Genomic DNA, 19,484 nt, shown 5'->3' on the forward strand with positions numbered 1-19,484 from the left:
AATGTAGCCATGAACACTTCCTAAGAGGCAAGGAGGATTGGAGGAATGGAACCTCAGAAAAAGGGCTGAGTTCCATTTCTGGGTCGTTGTGTTGTGGAACCAGCCAGAATTTTTGGATCAAGAACTGACATCAAAGGAGACCCTGGGAATAAAAGTCCCATTCCCATGACAACTCACAGCCATTTAGGGAAAGCTTTTGGGTATCCACATAGGGTTGTTTTCATTTAATAACAGTTTTATTGAGATTGAATTTACATACTCTACAACAGGGGTCCTCAAACTTTTTAAACAGAGGGCCAGTTCACTGTCCCTCAGACCGATGGAGGGCCGGACTATAGTTTAAAAAAAAACTATCAACAAATTCCTATGCACACTGCACATATCTTATTTTGAAGTAAAAAACAAACAAACAAAAAAAAAAAAACAGCAAAAACACCCACATGTGGCCCACGGGCCGTAGTTTGAGGACGCCTGCTCTACAATTTACCAATTTGTAACTGTACAATTCAACAACTTCTAATATATTCACAGAGTTGTGCAACCATCCCCACAATCAATTTTAGAACATTTTCATTGCTTCAAAAAGAAACGCTGTACTGCTAACCAACCCCTCAAATCCCTGTTCTGCCCCTTCCCAAGCCCTAGGCTTTGCCTATTCTGAACATTTCATATAAATGGGATCATACAGCCGGGCCAGTGTTGCTCAGTGGTTGAGTGTCGACCTATGATCCAGAAGGTCACGGTAAGATTTCTAGTCAGGGCACATGCCCAGGTTGTGGGCTTGATCCCCAGTGTGGGGCATGCAGGAGGCAGCAGATCAATGATTCTCTCTCATCACTGATATTTCTCTCTCTCCTCTCTTCCTCTCTGAAATCAATACAAATATATTTAAATGGGATCACACAATATGTGGTCTTTTGTGACTGGCTTCTTTCACTTAGCATAATATTTTCAAGGTTCATCCATGTTGTTGCATGTATCATTACTTCATTTCTTTTTATTGCCAAATAATATTCCACAGCATGGATAGACCGCCTTTTGTTTATCCATATATCAGTTTATGGACATGTGATTGTTTCCACTTTTGGCTTATAATAAATAATGCTGCTATGAACACTCATGGACAAGTCTTTGTGTGGACATATGTCTTCATTTCTCTTGATGCCCCACTTGGAGGCATCAAGGAAGAGTGAAATGACTGGGTGTCAGATGGTGACTCTATGTGTAATGTTTTGAGGGACTGCCAGATTGCAAATGCACTTCCGGAGTAGCTATCCCATTCTACATTCCCACCAGTAGTGTACAAGGGTTCCAATTTTTCCACACCCTGCACAACACTTACCTGTGCTTTGCATTATAGCCATCCTGGTGGGTGTGACATAGCTCACTGTGATTTTTATTTTTATTTCCCTTATGATCATTGTCGAGCTTCTTTTCATGTGCTTATTGGCCACTTATATATCTTCTTTAGAGAAATGTCTATTCAGGTCCTTTTCCCATTTTTAATAGAGAAGGGGTGAGAATATAGATTGTTCAGTAACAACACTGATTCAAGCAACACTGATCGACTACTGTATATTGTAAAAAGTTAAAAGGCAAACTGAGGAAAATACTAACCACAAAAATATATAAAGGGTTACTATGTTCATAAGTTTTATAAGTCAATAAGAGATACATTAAGTCCCTCGAAGAAATAAAAGAGGTGCATTAAGTCCCAGAAGAGAAAAACACTGATAATCAATTGTTTAACCCTTGCTGGCAAAGAGTCAAATCAGAACACTGTTGCCACTAACAAATTAGTGAACATTTATTTAAAATCGTGATATCCAGTGCTGGTTGGAATAGTTCCTTTTAATAGCAAATTCCTCCGCCAGCCTCCTCTCATTGTTTGCATCCCTTCCCTCCTTGTGAATTGGGTTCCGTTATCCCCTTTTGCTGATGCAGAAACTGAGATACAGAAGTCACGTAACTTGCCCCGAGTAACCTGTCACACCGCTGATGTGTAAAGCCCTGCTGGAGGGCAGTTTGGAAACATGTCAACAGCTAATAAAATGTCCATTCCCTGTCACCCAGTAATTCGACTTCCAGGAATCCATGCGAAGGAAACAGCCAGAGAGGAGCCATTTTGCTCCCCGCAGCGCGTGTGAAAGGACAGCGCATCCGTTCTGAGGCTGGGCCAGGGTTACGTCACAATGCGCGTTTGTTAAGGGGGACGTCGGTCGAAGTTCGCTCATCGTATAACCCTGAGTGATGCCACGTGTCGTAATAGACCGCGATTTCTGTGAGCGGTGGGATTGTGGGTTTGCTCTCTTCATTGTCTTCTTCTGTTTGGTTTTTGTTTTTGTTTGACAACCCGCACTCATTAATGTCACAATCAGAGACAAAGGCGATGGCCTTTCGGTCTGCGGCGGGCGCGTTTGACGCCGAGTTTCCAGGACGAGGGAGCGCGGGCGGCGGGGGCGTCAGGTTCGGCAGAGGCCAGGGCCCTCGCCGCCGCCCCGGCTCGGCCCCGCCCCCGCCCCGCCCGCAGCACGAGTTCGCGGCTCCGCTGGCCCGCAGGACCCTGGACACGCTGCGGTGCTACTCCGTGGGCGGGGGCTGGGAGAGGAGGAGCGCGCAGCCCCCGCCCACAACACGCGCCTCCGTCAAGTCGGTGGAGACAACGCGCGCCTCCGTCAAGTCGGTGGAGACAACACGCGCCTCCGTCAAGTCGGTGGAGACAGCGCGCGCCTCCGTCAAGTCGGTGGGGACAGCACGCGCCTCCGTCAAGTCGGTGGAGACAGCGCGCGCCTCCGTCAAGTCGGTGGAGAGAGTCTCCAGGAGTAGCTCTACGTTCAAAAAGCCCAGGTGAGCAGGGGAATAGGTGGCCTGGCTGCAGCGTGGGAACCCGCCCGGCGCCTCCCGGGAGGGGCAGGGCCTGGAGCGGAGCGGACGGGTGGGGGCTGCTGAGAGGCCCGGAAAGCTGGGCTGGGGCCCGGGCCGGCTTCTCGAGGGGCGGGGGAGGTTCCGGAGAGCTGTAGCTTCCTCCTCGCTCGGCCGGCCAGCCAGCCCGGGCCCAGCCTCCGTGAACGCCTCGTGCGCTAGCGATGGCCTGATTGGGACCTGCGCTGCTCCCCATCACTCCCTCCTTCCTCCCCACCCCCGCGCTGACTCTAGCCTGGTCAGGGAGCGAGCGGACGGCAGCTATTGCGAGTGGTTCGCAGCCGCCTTGGGCAACCTGGAATGGTTGCGGTTCTGTCTGAATCCGGACCTTAAGGGAATCCTCACCGATAACAAGGTAAGGCTTTGGTGTGCAGGAGCAAGGATCCTCCCCTCCCACCCGGAGCTCCTCACGGAGTGCTCACCTGGCAGAGAGCACCCAGAGGTGTCCTTTTCTGGGTAGGTCGTCCTGCTTCACCTCCCCACTGGTGAGAGGGCCATTTGGGGGCATCAAGGAAGAGGGAGCACATACTAGTGTGGGAAAGGGGTGTGGGTGACTCCTGGGGGGAAGGGGAAACCCACGGAACTGACACCTAGGTTCGGTTTTGGCCCCTGGGGCCCCCCTCCTGCTCAGCCCCCTCCTGCCCTCCTCTGGCCGCCACAGGGTTTCACTGCCATCCACTTTGCAGCCCAAAAAGGCAAGCTAGAATGCCTGCAGGTCTTGGTAGAGGAGTACCAGTTTCCCGTGGACCTGCCCACCAAAAATGGCCAGACTCCACTACACCTCGTCATCCACAAGGAAAACAGGAACGTGGTCCTCCCGTGCATTCGCTATCTGCTTCAGCACGGGGCAGCCCTCAACACGTGAGTCCAGCCCGCGTCCGCGTGGAGGCTGGGCAGGTCCATGCGGGACAGGCGGAGGGGCTGTGGAGGGACAAGAACGGGGTCCCACATAAAGCCCACAGGGCGTACCAGTTAAGAAGTTGGGCTCTGGGAGAGGTCAGACCTAGTTCACGTCCCAGCTTTGCCATCTGCTAGCAAACATCGAGATCCCAAGCACATCACTCCACCCTAAACCTCACTGCTCTTCAGTACATTGGGACCACGTGGGGAGCTTCAAACAGCCCATTGCCTGTGCGCCCGGCTCCAAGTTGTAACAAGTAGTTTGGGGCGTGGCCCGGGCTTTGGAAGCTTTAAAAGCTCCACGTGTGTTTACGGCAAAGTCTGGGAGCTATTTACCGCCTCGGTGTCTTCAGCTAACATCTGGGAGGATGCCAGTGCCTGTCACTCTTGTGATTCTTGAGAAAATGCATGGGAAGTGCACGGGTGGCCGACAGGAGACTGCGTTCATTCACACGGCACGGACTACGTGCTAAGTACCATGCCAGAGGTGAGGGATACAGCAGGGAGCGCACAGAAATGTTCCCTGCCCTCATGAAGCTGACAGCCTCCGAGGGCAGGAGCAGACAGTAAATGAGCACAATACTGAGTGAAGAAAATGACCGAGTATGAAGAGAACAAACAGGGGCGTGGGGTGGGAAGTGAAAGGGGCAGGGAGAGGCTCTTTGGAAGGGACAGTCACCTCTAAGGTGGTGACATTTAAAGTCCCACCTGAAGATGGTGAGCCATCCACGCAAAGAGCCAGAGGAAAGTGTCCCAGGCAGAGTGAACATCATGTGCAAAGGCCACGTGTTAGGAAAGAGTGGGGCAAGGTCAGAGGATGAGGTGGAGGATGAGGCAGGGCCCAGGGCGCACAGGCTTGTGGGCCACGGCCGGGCATGGGGAAGAGGCAGGAGGGCTGGTTGATTTCCGAGGATGAGGTTAGGGGGTCTCTGAGGTCCAGCAGACCCAGCTCTCCTTCCAGCAGTTCTGCACTGTCCACACCCCCATAACTGAACTTAGTCCAAATCCCCCTCCTACAGCTGAGGACAGAGAAGGGACATGCCAGGGTCACCCAATGGGCTGGTGGCAGAGCAGGCCTGGAAGCCGGTTTGCCCGCCAACCTGACGGATAGATGCCCTTGGTCCTTCCTCACTGCCCTCTTCCCCTTGGCGGGCCTCCACAGTCAGACACGCAATGGCTCCACACCGCTGCACCTGGCAGCCCGGGAGGGCCTGCTGAGCTGTGTGAAGGTCCTGGTGAAGAATGGCGCCAATGTCCACGCCCGAGACGCCATAGGCTGCAAGCCCATCGACTATTGCAAAATATGGAACCACCGCGTCTGTGCTCGGTGAGTGTGAGAACCACCTCCAGCCTGCCACCCCTTCCCTCTCCCAGCCCTGGCCCTGGGGCCCTCACCCACAGCAGAGCCTTTAGGAGGGGGGTCTGGGAAGCCAGTGGCGGGGGAGGGGGGAGGGGCAGTTAAGTCTTGGGAGTTGACCCCTTCCAAGGATATTATTCCCAGGGGCTTTCACAGGCCTCACCCCTTTGGTTTGGCACTGCCTTCCTGCCCCTGGCTCCTCATCAGGAGGGTAGTGATCAGTCCCTCAGACACTTGCCTCTCACCTCACAGGAAGTAGTTAGCCAGAGGGGCCTTGGACAGTGGGGGTGCATCATGTTGCTCATCTCATCTCTGGCAGCCCCTCCCATGCCCACCCTGGCCCTCAGCAGCAGCCAGTCTTCCAGGTTGAAGCCCAGTCACTGAGGATGACACACCCTCACCTTGGCACCAGGTTCTTGAAGGATGCCATGTGGAAACGGGACAAGAAGGACTTTGCCTGTGAGATGGGGAAGCTGAAGAGGCTCAAAGGCCAGCTGGCCCTCATGGAGCAGGACTACCAGACTGAGTATCAAGTAAGGGGCAGGGCTGCCGAGGCACCGGGCATCAGCTGCTACCTAGGCATGTGAGCAGAGGCATGAACCGCATGTGCAGTTAGTGACGAGAAGCAGTCCCATCCAGATAGCCTCCTTCTCCCCGTCCTCTGACTTAAATTCTACCCTGAGAAGCCACTTCTTTAGGTCAAAAGTCTTGTCTTTTGTTAGAAAGCTAAAGCAGCTTAAATTAGCAAGTATTTATGAAGCCCCCTCCCCCTGGTGCAGTGCCCCCTTCTGGTGAGGAGGAGAATCTCTAATGAGAACCAGGTCCTTGCCTTATTGGGAAGTACACTGGTTAAAAAGACCCATCTTGCCCTGACCGGTTCCTCAGTGGTCAGAGCATTGGCCTGCAGACCGAAGGGTCTCGGTTCGCTTCCTGGTCAAGGGCATGTACCTCGGTTGCAGCTTCCCCCGACCCAGTAGGGGCCCATGTGGGAGGCAATCAATAGATGTCTCTCTCTCACATTGATGGGGTGTTTTTTTTTTTCTCTCTCTCCCCCTCCTCCCTCCCTTCTACTCTCTCTAAAAATCAATGGAAAAAATATCCTGGGGTGAAGATTAAAAAACAACAACCTTCCACCATACTTTCTGCTGGGCACCTGTTAGACCCTGAGGCTCCAAAGACCAATGAGAGGTGGTACTCTCACTCAAGGAGCTAGAGTTTAGTAGAGGAGGTGGGCTATATTCCCACAGAGGAGAAGGGGGCTCAGGGGGTGCCAGAAGGATAGTACTTAAGAGGAGTCTTTAATGATGGGTAGCAGTTGGCCATATGAAGAAGTAGGGAAGGGCTGACCAGGCTGAAGGAACAGACAGCCCTGTGTTGGAAGGGGGCGGAGGGGGGCGCACAGAGGCACATAGAAGTGTGTATGCCAAGAAGTACAAATTCAGTACAGTCAGGGGTTCTGATGTGACAAGCTAGAGATTTGGCAGGGGCCCAGGTCAATGACAGAACCTTGGCTGGGAAAGAAGAGAGTCACTAAGGGATTTTAAGCAGGTATCCTACCTAATAATAGAGTAATATGCAAATTGACCATACCTTCGCTACACCCACAAGCCATGCCCACCAACCACGCCCACCAGGAAACCATTGCAGGGACGTTGGGGTGTGGCAGAGCCCAAGGCCGGGAAAGCCTTGGGCACCAGCGGGGAGCCTGCACGGATCGCAGGCAACGACCTGGGGGCCGGCTCCTATGATCCCTAGCAGGGAGGCTGGGGTGCGGCTGAGCCCAAGGCCGGGAAAACCTGGGGTGGAGGCTTTCCCGGCCTTGGGCACCAGCGGGGAGCCTGCATGGATCGCAGGCAACCACAGGGGGTCGGCTCCTATGATCCGTAGCAGGGAGGCTGGGGTGCAGCAGAGCCAAGGCCGCCGCCCGGGGCTAAGCCCCGACCCTGAAAGAAGGCAGAAGGCGGTGGCCACAGCCAAGGCCTGGGTCCCGGGTGCCAGCAGAAAACTGGTGCAGGCAGCCAGGTGAATGAAGGTCTACTGCACGAATCTTCGTGCAAATGGGCTGCTAGTCCTATATAATAAAAGAGCAATATGCAAATTGACCATCACTCCAACGCACAAGATGGTTGCCCCCATGTGGACACAAGATGGCCACCACAAGTTGGCCAGCAGGGAGGGCAGTTGGGAGGGACCAGGCCTGCAAGCGAGGGCAGTTGTGGGCGATCAGGCCTGCAAGGGAGGGCAGTTGGGGGCAATCAAGCCTGCAGGGGAGGGCAGTTGGGGGGGATTAGGCCGACAGAGGAGGGAAGTTGGGGGCGACCAGGCCTGCAGAGAAGAGCAGTTGGGGGGACCAGGCCTGCAGGGGAGGGCAGTTAGGGGTGACCAGGCCTGCAGGGGAGGGCAGTTAGGGGCAAACAGGCTGGCAGGGGAGTGGTTAGGCGGTGATCAGGCTGGCAGGCAGAAGCGGTTAGGGGCAATCAGGAAAGCAGGCAGGCGAGCAGTTGGGAGCCAGCATCCCTGTGAGAGGGCCTAAACGGGCAGTCGGACATCCCTCGAGGGGTCCCAGATTAGAGAGGGTACAGGCTGCACTGAGGGACACCCCCCGCCCCCGCGTGCATGAATTTCGTGCACCAGGCCTCTAGTAATTACATAGGATGCAAGAGCCAGAAAACCCAGAAAGATGCTGGGAATCCTAAGTGGATTCAGAAGTGGGGAGGACCTGGGAGCTGGCAAATCTAGGGCTCCAGCTCTGTTCCGGCCGCACTTCTCTCATTTTCTCAGCCCTACCTCCTCTCAGTCCTCACAGTCACCTGTGTCCAGAATAGGCAAAGCCCATCTGTTCCTGTGGCTCTAAACTTTCCCATAAGGCCCTTGTAGATCTCCCCTCATCTCTTATTGGCCTCAGTTGGATCATATGTCCTCTCCCGTTCCAATCCCTCAAGCTAAAGGAAAGCCATGTGCTGACTGACCTAGGTCTGGGGCAAGGCTGATGGAATTATGAGAGGCTTAGCCTAATCAGAACCTACCTCCGGAGCTGGGTCAATCTCCAAACCACCTGATAGCTTAGCAACAGCCTGGGAAGTGAGCCGTGAGACAGTGGGTAGGGAGGGGACAGTTCTGTGATGAGCTGAAGGTTCAACTGTAGTGGAAGCACGAACAGACAGCTAGACCAAGTGATTCCCACCCAGCCTGGAGAGCCAGCTAACTGTGTCCCCCTACATGACTGCTCAAGGCCAACTAACTCCTTCCAAGAAGCCTGCCCAGATTAGCGCCACCCAGCTCCAGGCCTTCCCAACCATTCTGCTTTCTCCATCCAGGGTCAAGGATGCAGCTTGCACTTCTCATAGGCCTTTCTCTCCCATCAAACCAGAGACTCTTAGGGTAGGATGTGTCTTCACTACTAATATGGGATCCTCCCTCGAGATGCAGGGTTTTCTGTAGGGCAGAGACGGCATCTTCCCCTTCCAGCTGAAGACCTCACCGAGGGTGGAGGCTGGGTCTCCGTCAGGTTGGAGCCCCTCAGCTCAGGGGCTCCCTTGGGGCAATAGTTGTCTCCCCATCAGAACAAGGGCTCCCATTAGGCAGGGGATTCTCCCATCAGACTCGGGGCTCCCTAGGGTAGGACGTTGTCTGACCAGTCACACCCGAGGTTTCCAAGGGCTATCGCCACAGGCTCTCCTTCCACCGAAGCACAGAGGGAGCAGCCCTCCTCCACTGTCTCATGCCTCTGACATTGCAGAAAGAACTACAAGTTCTGAGACAAGCTGATTTCAAGAAGTGGCTCCATCGCAAGCTACTGCCTCGAGGCCAATCTCTGACCCCCAGCACTGAGCAAGAGCCCCAAGCCCCTCCCTGGGCCATCCCCGTCTCCAAGATCCCCAAGCTGCCCAAGAGCTTCCACCCCTCCCCAGAGGAGCACCTGCAACAGATACCACAGCCCCACCTGCAGCCCCCGCTGACAGCCACACCCCTCTACAGGCAGCCCACAGTGAGGCAGCCCAAGCCGTGGAATATCAGCAACAACCCCGCCAGATCCCCCACCGCCCAGATCGGCTCCCCACCGGGCATCCGTCTGGGTGTGCATCCAGACCCCAGCCTGGAGCACGACTTCCGCCGGTTCCTCAAGATCAGGTCTGATGGGCAAGGTGGTGCGCAGCTGCGCACGGTGGCTGGCAACCAGGTGGCCCCTGTGCCTCGGCTGCCCTTGGAGGTGATAGTCCGTGAGCTGTACCCTCAGGTGCGGCCGTGCAGGATGAAGGTGCCCCAGGGCTTCCACTCGGTCAGCATAAGGGACGTGGACCGGAAGCGGTACTTGGGTGACAACACCTTCTGGACTGACACTCTGGCCATGAACTTGCGTGAAACATTTGATGAAACCTTCCTGGCAGCAGTGCAAGCCCATCAAGGGCTCCCCGTTCTGCCCTGCCCCTAACCACCCCCCACCCCCCATAAACTTATTTTGGTAGCCTCTCGAGCTGAGGCAGCCTAGTGAAGGCTGAGGTGTGGTCATTTATGCTGCGGACAGGGAACAAGGGAAAGAGTGGCCACAGGCTTCCCACTCCCAAGATGAAGGATCAGAGCCCCTGCCCCCCAACAAAAGCCCAGATCCTTGGAGACCCACCCAAGAGATTCAATAGGGCAGCAGCCCAAAGCTCAGAGTGGGGGTCCGTCTGTACCCTAAGCTCTGGCATTGTGAAAGTAACCTTTTGGTGTCCCCTCTGCACCTCCCTCCCTCCAAACAGCCCACCAGGGACAGGCAGAGGAACCCCTGGGAAATCTGCCTCCTGTTCAGACCAAGTCCTCCTACTACACACTCCAGGCCTCATGCTTCACCTCCAGAGCCAGAATGGGGTGGAAGACGGCTAACGTGTCACCTGCCGTGGCTTCCCTGCCACGGTGGCTTCCGCAGGGCAGGGAGGCACAGGGGCACGTGTGGGGGAGGAAGGAAGGACCATGGCTTTAGTTTGAGATCATAAACACACTTGTCCTTCCTCCAGGAAGCTCGCCTGCATCCCTGCTACCCGCTGTACACATCACTACAAATCACTCATTAAACAAACATTTATTGAGTGCTTTCTATGTGCCAGGCACCAAGCGAGGCGTTGTTGATACAAAAACTGAAGGACAGTCCCTGCCCTCAAGGAGCTTACAGTCTAGTAAGGAGACAGACCAGCACACAGGCAAGTAAGCCCACAGTGATGTGTGTGGTGTGCTGGCGTGGGCAGGGGGAGGGGACTTTAAAAGCTCCTTGGACGAAGTAAAATCTTAAAGTTGAGAACTAACGAAGATGCCCTGGTGAATAGAAGGGGAATCAAAGTGGCATCTCTGGGTACAGGAGGCCAGGACCCAGAGAGCAAGATGGCAAGTGATGAGGCCAGAGAGGCGAGCAGGAAGAGGGATACCAAGTGTTTCACAGCCATGCTAAGGGTCTGGATTTTGTCCTGAAGGCAGAGGGGAGCCATGGGAGGTTGCAGGCCAGGAAGTGACTTGATCAACTATGCATTTTAGAAAGACAACTCTAGCTGTGGGACAGAGAAGCAGGAGGCGGCTGTCACAATAACCCAGGTGAAAGTTGATGACAGTGGGAGTGGCTCTACTCTAACCAAGAGACGTTAAGGAGGCAAACTTGACAGTTTTTAGAGATTGGATGTGGGGGGCAAAAGGAGAAAGCAGGGATAAAAAGCGGTTTCTGTTTTGGCTCCTGAGTGATCTTGGGGCCACAGCAGGTACCCAAAAGAGGCAGGTGCGCAGAGGACAGCAGGCGCCACCTGGGCTGTGAAGGAGCTTGTGCACCCAAAGGCAGCAGAACCGGTTCAGAAGCCCAGGAGGGGTGTTGGGGCTGGAAGTCAACTCTCACTTCCTTGGCAAAGAGTCAAAGCCATGAGCATGGGCGGGCTCCTCCTGGGAGCCCAGGACAGGACCCTGAGAAACCCCACTGCATGGGCGAGTGGAGAAGCCTGCATAGGACACCGGAAGAAGCCACAGAGGTAGGAGGAGAAACGGCCATAGAAGTGCGATTCAAGGAGCTGGGGTGGTCAGCCCTGTCGGGTGCTGCAGAGACCCAGTAAGGGGTGAGAAGGGCTCACTGGATTTGCACAGAAAGACCACTGGCAACCCTGCGAGCGCACTGACGGTGGAGCGAATGGAGGAGGTGGAGCCACGTCCTCAGGGTGAGGAACAAAGAGGACAGTGAGGGAGAGAGCAGGGCCAGCTGTGGCCCAGCAGTGAGGATGGTGTTGGCCCCGTGTCTACCTTGGCCCGCGCTAGTCTGCATAGGATGAAGGGGCCTGGCAATCTAATTCCCATTGAGAGAAGACCCAGATGTGCTTGCTGCTCCTTCCAGGGAAAGGGGGAGGCTGGTATTAAGAGAACAGGAAATGCTCGAGCCAAGGAAGTGAAGGGCTACAGTGGGACTTGAGGCAGGATGTGGAGGAAAGATGTGCAGCACAGGGACTTAAAGATACTACACGTGTGCAGCCCGTCGCTGCACCTGCTACCCTCGCTGTGAGGTATAAGACATGGCCAGTAACGGCTCTCATGGGGACTTCGTTCCGGTATGTACTGCTGAGTATCTGCAAGGCACTGTAGTTGGAGTGCAAGGTTAACAAATGCTGGTCTGTGCCTGGGACCTCGCCTGCCTTCTTAGAAGCCTGAGGTCAGCTCCTCAGGAGCCGAGCACACAGGAAAGAGGGCCAGGCTCTCAGTGACACACGGCTTCCTCCACTAGGCCTATTTCTTTAAAAACAGGCTGTAGCCCAGACTGCTGGCGGTCGAGTTTTGTTTCTCCTTGAGCCTGACATAGAATTCTGCCAGAAACCACTCCTTTTCTCCAGGGGAAGACTTATAAATAGGGCATTGTAGATGTTGCTCTGAAAATCTAACCCAGTCCCAAAATGCTCTCTCTCTCTGCCCCCCGCGTGACAGTCATGGAGCCTTGGGGAAAGAAGAGATAGAAGACGGGGTGGGTGGGGGTGGGGGGGCATAAGAAAGGCTGCCTCCACCTGCCACTCCCCACCCCCTAACCAGGCTCAGCTCTTCATTCTGCCCCCTTCCCACTAAGGGACGTAAGAACAGTCCCTTCAGAAAGGCAAGGCCCGATCCCAGAACAGGAACCCCTGCAGCAGAAAAGCCCATCCAGGCCAGGGCAGAAGGTCAGCAGGAAGAAAGGAAGATGAACTTTCAGGGGATTAAGGCAACAGTGCCACCTAGAATCTTTATTCAAACAGGAATCAGACTTGGACAGAAATCACAGTTGAACAGCAAAAACTATTTCCTGGGAATTGCCAAGCCATGGCCCTGCCCCATGGCCATCCGCCCAAAGACCCTATCACTGTCTGCTCTCCAGCTTCAAGGCCCCTGCCCTGCCCACCTCGACTGAGCCAGAACCTCCTGACCCAGCATGGAAGGGGTGGGGCGGGCCACAGGAGCTCAGCTTCTACACAGCCAGGTGGACCACGGCCTCCGGCCACGCAGGCTCCGCCACCCTCCCTGGTGCCTCTGAGGTCACGGCCTCTAGCAGCATCAGATCTGAGCCCAGCTGAGCATCCTGAGGAAGGTGGGGAGGGAGGCTCCAGGGAGACTTGCAGGAAGTCAGGCCAGGGCTGGGGGAAGGAACCTTCTAGGCTCACAGAGAGCCCGACTCTCCTGATCTCGCCCCAACATCCCCTCCCCTGGGGCGTCAGTACATCTTCTGACGACTGGGTAGAATGGCCTCTTTGATGAAGGAGAAGACAACCAGGATCCCTAAGCGTTTGCCCCGCTTGCCTTTGGTGAAGTAATTGGAGACCACGTCATCTGTGGAGACACAGGCAGGGAGATGAGTGTGTGTGTGTCTGAAAGTGAGCACCGCCCTACCCACCTGAAACCCGAGTGTCTCGGTCACCGGGCGGGGCTCCGGCTCCCCCAGCCGACTCAGGCCTTGCGGGCGTCCTCCCACCGAGACCCGCACCCAGCCCTCTCACCTCCGGGCTGCACGGTGGAGGGCAGGACGTTCTCCCCGGCCGACAGTGACACGAAGAACGCAAACGGGATTATCCACAGACAGAACGTGAAGTAGGCCAGGACCTAGCAACGAGAGACACTGAGAAGAGGGCTCCCCGGAGGTGCCAAGGGTGGGCTGGGCATGGCCACGCTGTATCTGGGAGAGGTGGTCAGGACTGCACAGAAGCCCCCTCACCTGGTCTCTGAAGGGGGCCAGGGCCTGGGAAGCAGAGACAGGACATCCTCGCACATGGAGATAGGACAGTGGGGAAAGGTGCAGGCTGAGGAGGACTCGTGTAGCCACAATCCCCAATTATTGGTCGCCAGGACAGGAATTCTGACCCACTTCTCTGACCCACACTCCCCAAAGAAGCGATCTTGTTCTTCCCCAGGGGTCCAGACTGCAGTGGCAGGGCGTGGAAATCCTGAGAGGAGAAGGCTTTGGCAGGGCTCTGGGGGGAACCAGGGTTTGGGGCTGCAGCCCAGCCAACCCTGTGAAATCTGCATCACACAAGGCCACTCCACCCACCCTTCCTGACCTCCGGGTGTTAGGCGGGGAGCCTGGGAGACCCAAAGGACTCACTAGGGGAGAGCGGTGTCTCCCCATCTCAGCCGAAGGGATCCCTGCTCCTCTTCCACACTGCTTTCTAAAATCATCTATACTAAGTTTTAAACAATGTGTTATCCCTCAATGGGCTCAGTTTCAAATCACAGCTAGGTTCACAAAGCAAATCATGCAAGTCCCCTTTATCCTTCTGTCCCTGTTAGTAGTTTGATGTACTAAACGCTTCTTACCTCCGAGAAAGGATAATATTCCTCCGCAAAAAACTGAAATGCTAGGTAATGATTCACCACCACTAGTCCTGTTGAGGGAATGGAGAGTCAGTTAGTCTGGGGGGAATAACATAAAAGCCGACATTTAACTTTCAAAAGGCTCCAGGGAGTTGGGAGCCCTGAGTTTCAGTCCTAACTTTACACCCGACTCAAAGACTCAGTTTTCCGTTTGTTAAAATGGGCGAGTTAGCCCCCACCCGCCCACTGCAGAGGGCATTTATGAGTAAAATTAGAAGGCAGGGAAAGCCCTGGGTATGTTATAAAAAAGAGACTTCAGTGCCACATCCTCCAAAGCACCATGACCATTAAGCTGGTTTTCAGTGAGTCCTAAAGGGCTCTCCTGTGGGCAGTGGGTGGAGGAAGTCATGGGTGTGAGGTCACATACTCCCATGAGATCCACTCTAAACTCGGCAGCAGGGAGAAGGACGCCTCAAATGAAGAGCACTCCTCAAGAATAAAAGGGCACAGTTTGCTAGACACTTTGGGGGTGCAGTCTGAGGGTTCCTCAAAATTCTGGGGGAGAGGGTCTTTCCTTAACCTGCCCCAAGGTAAGGCCCACTGGTCTAAACTCATATGTTCTGGACCCCACACACCTCCTTAGTGTGCAGCCGAATTTATGGGGGGGAGGGGGGGGAGAGAGAGCAGATCCTGGGGACAGGCTGCTCAAGACAGGCGCCCCGGCCTGATCCCAGCCTGGTCAAGGGCAGGCACCAGAACAAAGCATCCCCATGAGCACCCATCATATACACCTCTCAGCCAACTCTTGTCTCCTCCCTTGCCTCTCCCTTCCAAGGCAGAGACCGCGGCGTGACCCTGCCTAAGCACTCGAGCACTAGGAGATGCTGGAAGGCAGGATGGTGCCTTGTGCCCACAAAATCTTTCAGAAAAACTAAGGCACCTGAAGGGCAGCCTGCTGCTAGGGGCAGGAGTGGGGGGACTGGGGTGGAGGACCTTCTTCCCTAAAGACGCAAAAGGGCCTGGTCTCCAGGGAAGGGCTCCCCAACCAAACCCTGGTGAACAAGTCCTTTGGCAAAATCATACCAAGGCACGCAGAGAAGAGACCAGGTCTAGCTTTCACACTGTGCCCTCCTGTGGACAATATTATCCTCAGGTTCTCCCACAGAAACAGAAAACTAGTTCTATAAAACCCCCAATTCCATCTGATGTCCTGACCGAAGGCTAGGATGACCCGTAATGATTACTGGGAGAAAAGGCAATGCTGGTAACCGAAAACTTTCCAGAGCTTTTCTGTGAATACCTACAAATACCTCTAAGTATCTGCTTGTGCCAACTGAGTCTCCTACACGTCAGCCTTGAACAAATGGAGAGGCTGAGGCCCAGAGAGGGGAATTGACTCTCTAGGGTCATAGAGTGGGGGCAAGGCAAAGGCAGGAAGGCCAGGGTCCTCCCAACACATGCGTCAACCCCAAGGCAGCTGTGGGCAGGGGGCCCCCAGCCCCATGAAATGACAATCCTAAATGCTGGGCCGGAGGACTGGATGGGGAGCTGCCCGCCTGCCAGAGAAGGGCTTAGAACTCTCCCTGAACAAGTAGTTTCTTAGGGGCTCTAAGTACTCAGCAAGCCCACCTTTTCTCTCTTCCCAAACCTTCTTCATACTTACCTCCCTGAGAAAGCCCTCCCTGAGTAAACCCCCCCCCCCCCCGCCACTCCCACCAAATTCTAGTCACTTGAGTCAGGTGGGCTCTCGGCTTCTCACATGTGTGGAGGACCGGGGCGCTTTGCCTCTTTCTCTAGAACCCCTTCAGTGCCATGAGCTGGGCTGGGCACATCCAACTACCTCAGTTGCCTCCTCAACTCTGCCCCCTCTCACCGCACGACAGGATGAAGTTAGGCGAGGTCAGCATGATGAAGGGGAAGGTCTGGAGGAGGCCAAAGTAGACGAGGTTGGTGAAGAGGCCCACGCCAATCATGCAGGTGGGGAAGCGCTCAAAAACGTAGAGGCCAATCAGCACAGCTGTGGAGAACTGAAACAACCAGAGGCACACAGTGCAGGGAGCCTCTTCCAGGCAGTCTTCCTGGACTCATCAGCCCCCAGCCCACTTGGGGCAACACTAGGTTCATGCTTCAATCTCACCTCATTTCAGTCACAGGTCTATCTCCCCACCTAGCCTCTCGGGTGGCATCTTTAAAAGGTAGCATCTTTCAATGCCATTCTCAAAATGTTTGACGGCAACCCACAGTTAGAAAACATTTGTACTGACCCAAAACACACACACACACATACATATGATCCAAGTTCAAATTTCAATTCTAGTCTTTTCTAGTCCACCTTTTATGCTAATCATGACCAAATGAACTGGTAACACAACCCAATAATGAATCATACCTGCAGTGTGAAAACGCTGTTCTGAAGGACTTAGCTGTCAGTGCTTAACAAAGGACAGTTGGCTAAATGAAAGTCACATTCCTGTACCAACACCCATGAGCGGGACCTCTGAACCCAGAGCTGAGAGCCACCACTTGTCTCCACCTCTAACTCCCCACCTCAGGCCAAGCCCAGAGTGGAAGTGGCTGCTGACACCTGGTGACCTGAGAGGCACTGGGCTCCCGTCCACACATGCTCCCACCCCCGTCCCCACATTTCCTGCAGTCGGCAGGATTCTATCCACCAGCAGTCACTCCTGTGGCTTTGACCTGGGGAGGGCAGGGCCTGGGCCAGGGAAGGTATCTCCCTCTTAGGACTACTCCCTTGATCCAGCGAGAAAGAGGGCAATGAGCAAGTACTCAAAACTGTCCTTAAGGTTCCTCTCAGTTCTAAATGCTGTGAGCAGAGCGAGGGGCTAGGGGACAGTGGAAGACAGCCAAGCAAAGGCAAAGCCACGGTCCTGTCAACAGAGAATGAGCACTCAGCTGTCACCTTAAGGGACAGAGAATGGGGTCTGCAGTGAAGCAACGCAACTTGGCAAAGACCTGGGCCCAGGAGAGCAGACCCCGAGACCCCGAGAACAAGGAACAGGGCAAGGTACAGGGGCGGCACCCTCAGGAAACAGCTGGGATCAAGGACTCATCATCCATGCCACACTTTCCCCGCTTCTTCTTTTTGAGGCAGGGCAATAGGTGAGGGTGAAGCTATTGGGTGAGCCTGGGGGAAGAGGCCACTTACCCAGATCATGTATTTTATGATCCTGCTGGTGGCCACTGTGTACTCTTCTATCAGTTCCGCCAGGTAATAGAGTCCGGCCGCTGGGGAGGTGGGGGGGGGGGCGGGGGGGGACAGGAAGAGGAGCAAGCAGAGAGAACATTAGCCAGGGTCACTCCCTCCATCACCGCATCCCTTTCTCTGCAGCTGGGTCCCCATTACCCCGCATGGACTCCAGAAGTCAAGGGACAAACCAAACAGCCCATGTGTTGCCCTCCAAAGTCTGAAGGAGTACAACTTCATTAGGGCAACTAAGGAGAGATTTCACAAAAGTGGAAACCCGTATCAGATGCCTCAGCACTCTGCTAACCTCTGACCCCATAAAGAGGAATTTCATTCACTCAGTAAACATCTGTCCGGCACTTAATATGGGCCAGGTGCTGGGCTGAGTGCTGCGAAGGCAGTCAAGACAAAGTCCCTTTCTGACCCAGCTAGGGGTGGGGGTGGGGGTGGGGGGAAGGGGGAGGAGGGGAATCCGAGGATTCCAGTGTGACAAGTGCTATTTTAGGGAAAGTGGGGCCATCAAATCCCACGGTGGGCTTCCCGGAGGAGGTGAGATCTCTGCTGAGATCCACAGTGGGAACTAGCCAGAAGGGGGAAGCGTGTCAAAGTTAGAGTAAGAAGTTCGAAGGCCCGAGCCTGCAGGCGAAAGGGCGGCGGCAGTCGGGGGAAAGTTCGGCGCGGGCGGGCCGGGAGGGTGGGCGCGGCAGCGGTAGGCGGTGCGCCCGCGGGGCCCTGGAGAGCCACCCCCGGCGCTGCGGGGCGGCTGTGACACCTGGAAGGACCTGCGGTCAGGCTGGCTGCTGGGGTCAGCAGGAGGGGCAAGGCCAGGCGGGGCAGGAGGAGGGATGCGAGGGCCGGGAGCACCAGGCAGGGGTCTCCGGGTGCTCCGGCGCCCCAGCGGTGCGACCCCCGCGAGCACCGATGCCGGGGTGGGAGGGAGCCCGCGCGGGCTGGGGTCGCGCACTCTCACCGACGGCCAGCGTGATGAAGGACACCTGGATGAAGAGCGACAGCCAGCTCAGCACGTACATGAACCACATGGCGCCCCCGCCCCGCCCGGCCCCCGACCGCCGGGAGGGGCCTGCGCGCTCGGGCTTGGACTACAGGGAGCCGCCGCCACCGCTACCGCGTCCCCGCCCCGCGGACGGCAGGACTGCCGTGCGCCGCCGCCGAGAGGAGCCGGGCCCGAGCGCCGCCCTGGCCGGGTCTGGAGTAGCGCCGCCCGCCGGGGCGGAGGGCCAACTGCAGCTGCCCCGGGCGGTGCGCGCGGGCGGATCGCCAGGCTCCCGGGGCTGCGCCGAGGTCGGTGATGCAACCCCGGGCGGGCGGGACGGTCCAGAGCGGCGGAGATGCGGCGCCGGTGTACGGGCTCGAAAGGCCACTTTAGGCCCCTCCCTGTGCACTCCCGCGCCAGCCTGGAGAGGGGTGCAGGGCAGGGGAGGGCCCCCTGACCTCACCTCTCCCCGCACCCGCCACCCCAGCAACACCTGTCCAGAAGCCTCCAGGCAGGTTTTCTACAGGCTTTCTCTTGCCCCGCAGGTTAACGGGGACAGAACTGTTGAGTGCCTAACTTTTTCCAGGCACTGTGCTAGGCGAGGCGCTGTTCTTTTTTGTTTGTTTGTTTTTTATGTTGTTTTTATTTTATTTTTTTGAGGCGCCATGGTCTTTATGGATATTGATTCGATGATGTAGATCATTTCGTGGATGGGGTAGCTGGGGCCAAGGAAGGTTTACCTTGGCTCAGGTTATACATCTGGAAAGCCGTACAGGCAGGAGTTGGGGCGCCTTTGATCAGTCATCCTCAAGCCTAATTCTCCCTCTGGCTGAGTTCCTTTGGGGTACAGTCTGCACCTCTGTATCGCCTACTACTCGCCCAGTGCAGACCACCCAAGGCGCCTACTAAGCTCTGAATGCATTTACTGCACCTCTGCGAGTTACTGAAGCGGCCCACGGAGCCCGGCAGCCTTGGTCAAGAAGTCCCCCATCTAGTGGCCGAGACAGGCATGCAAAAATAGGGTACATATATGGTATGCTTCTCCTCTCAGAATAATATTTTTAATGCATAAAAATAAATACATAATCTTAAAAAAAATTAAACATAGAATTACAGCAACTCCCCTCCTAGGTATACCAACAAGTATTGAAAGCAGGGCCTCAACGAGATATTTGTACACCAATGTTCATAACAGCGTTATTCACAGTAGTCAAACGGTGGAAACAACGCAAATGTCCAACAGATGAATGGATAAGCAAAATGTGGTGAGTAAATACTATGAAATATTATTCAGCCTTAAAAAAACCCTGCGATTCTGACACCTGATACAACAT

General features: G+C 55.3%; 2 protein-coding genes across 2 annotated transcripts; one reads left to right on the plus strand and one right to left on the minus strand.

The window, feature by feature from the left end:
* Window positions 1-2,389: 2,389 nt before the first annotated feature.
* ANKRD53 (ankyrin repeat domain 53) lies at window positions 2,390-9,653 on the plus strand. Its single transcript, XM_008147571.3, has 6 exons — window positions 2,390-2,847; window positions 3,157-3,277; window positions 3,584-3,783; window positions 4,985-5,149; window positions 5,592-5,712; window positions 8,919-9,653. Exons 1-6 carry the CDS (start codon window positions 2,390-2,392, stop codon window positions 9,609-9,611), a joined length of 1,758 nt encoding a protein of 585 aa, XP_008145793.2. The 3' UTR covers window positions 9,612-9,653.
* A 573-nt stretch (window positions 9,654-10,226) lies between these two features.
* TEX261 (testis expressed 261) lies at window positions 10,227-18,312 on the minus strand. Its single transcript, XM_008147484.3, has 6 exons — window positions 18,127-18,312; window positions 17,118-17,197; window positions 15,825-15,978; window positions 13,955-14,022; window positions 13,141-13,243; window positions 10,227-12,973 (listed from the first exon to the last, which is right to left on the minus strand). Exons 1-6 carry the CDS (start codon window positions 18,194-18,196, stop codon window positions 12,858-12,860), a joined length of 591 nt encoding a protein of 196 aa, XP_008145706.1. The 5' UTR covers window positions 18,197-18,312; the 3' UTR covers window positions 10,227-12,857.
* Between the last annotated feature and the right edge of the window lie 1,172 nt (window positions 18,313-19,484).

The sequence above is a fragment of the Eptesicus fuscus genome, chromosome 16, assembly GCF_027574615.1.
Source record: "Eptesicus fuscus isolate TK198812 chromosome 16, DD_ASM_mEF_20220401, whole genome shotgun sequence".
Classification (NCBI taxonomy): Eukaryota; Metazoa; Chordata; class Mammalia; order Chiroptera; family Vespertilionidae; genus Eptesicus; species Eptesicus fuscus.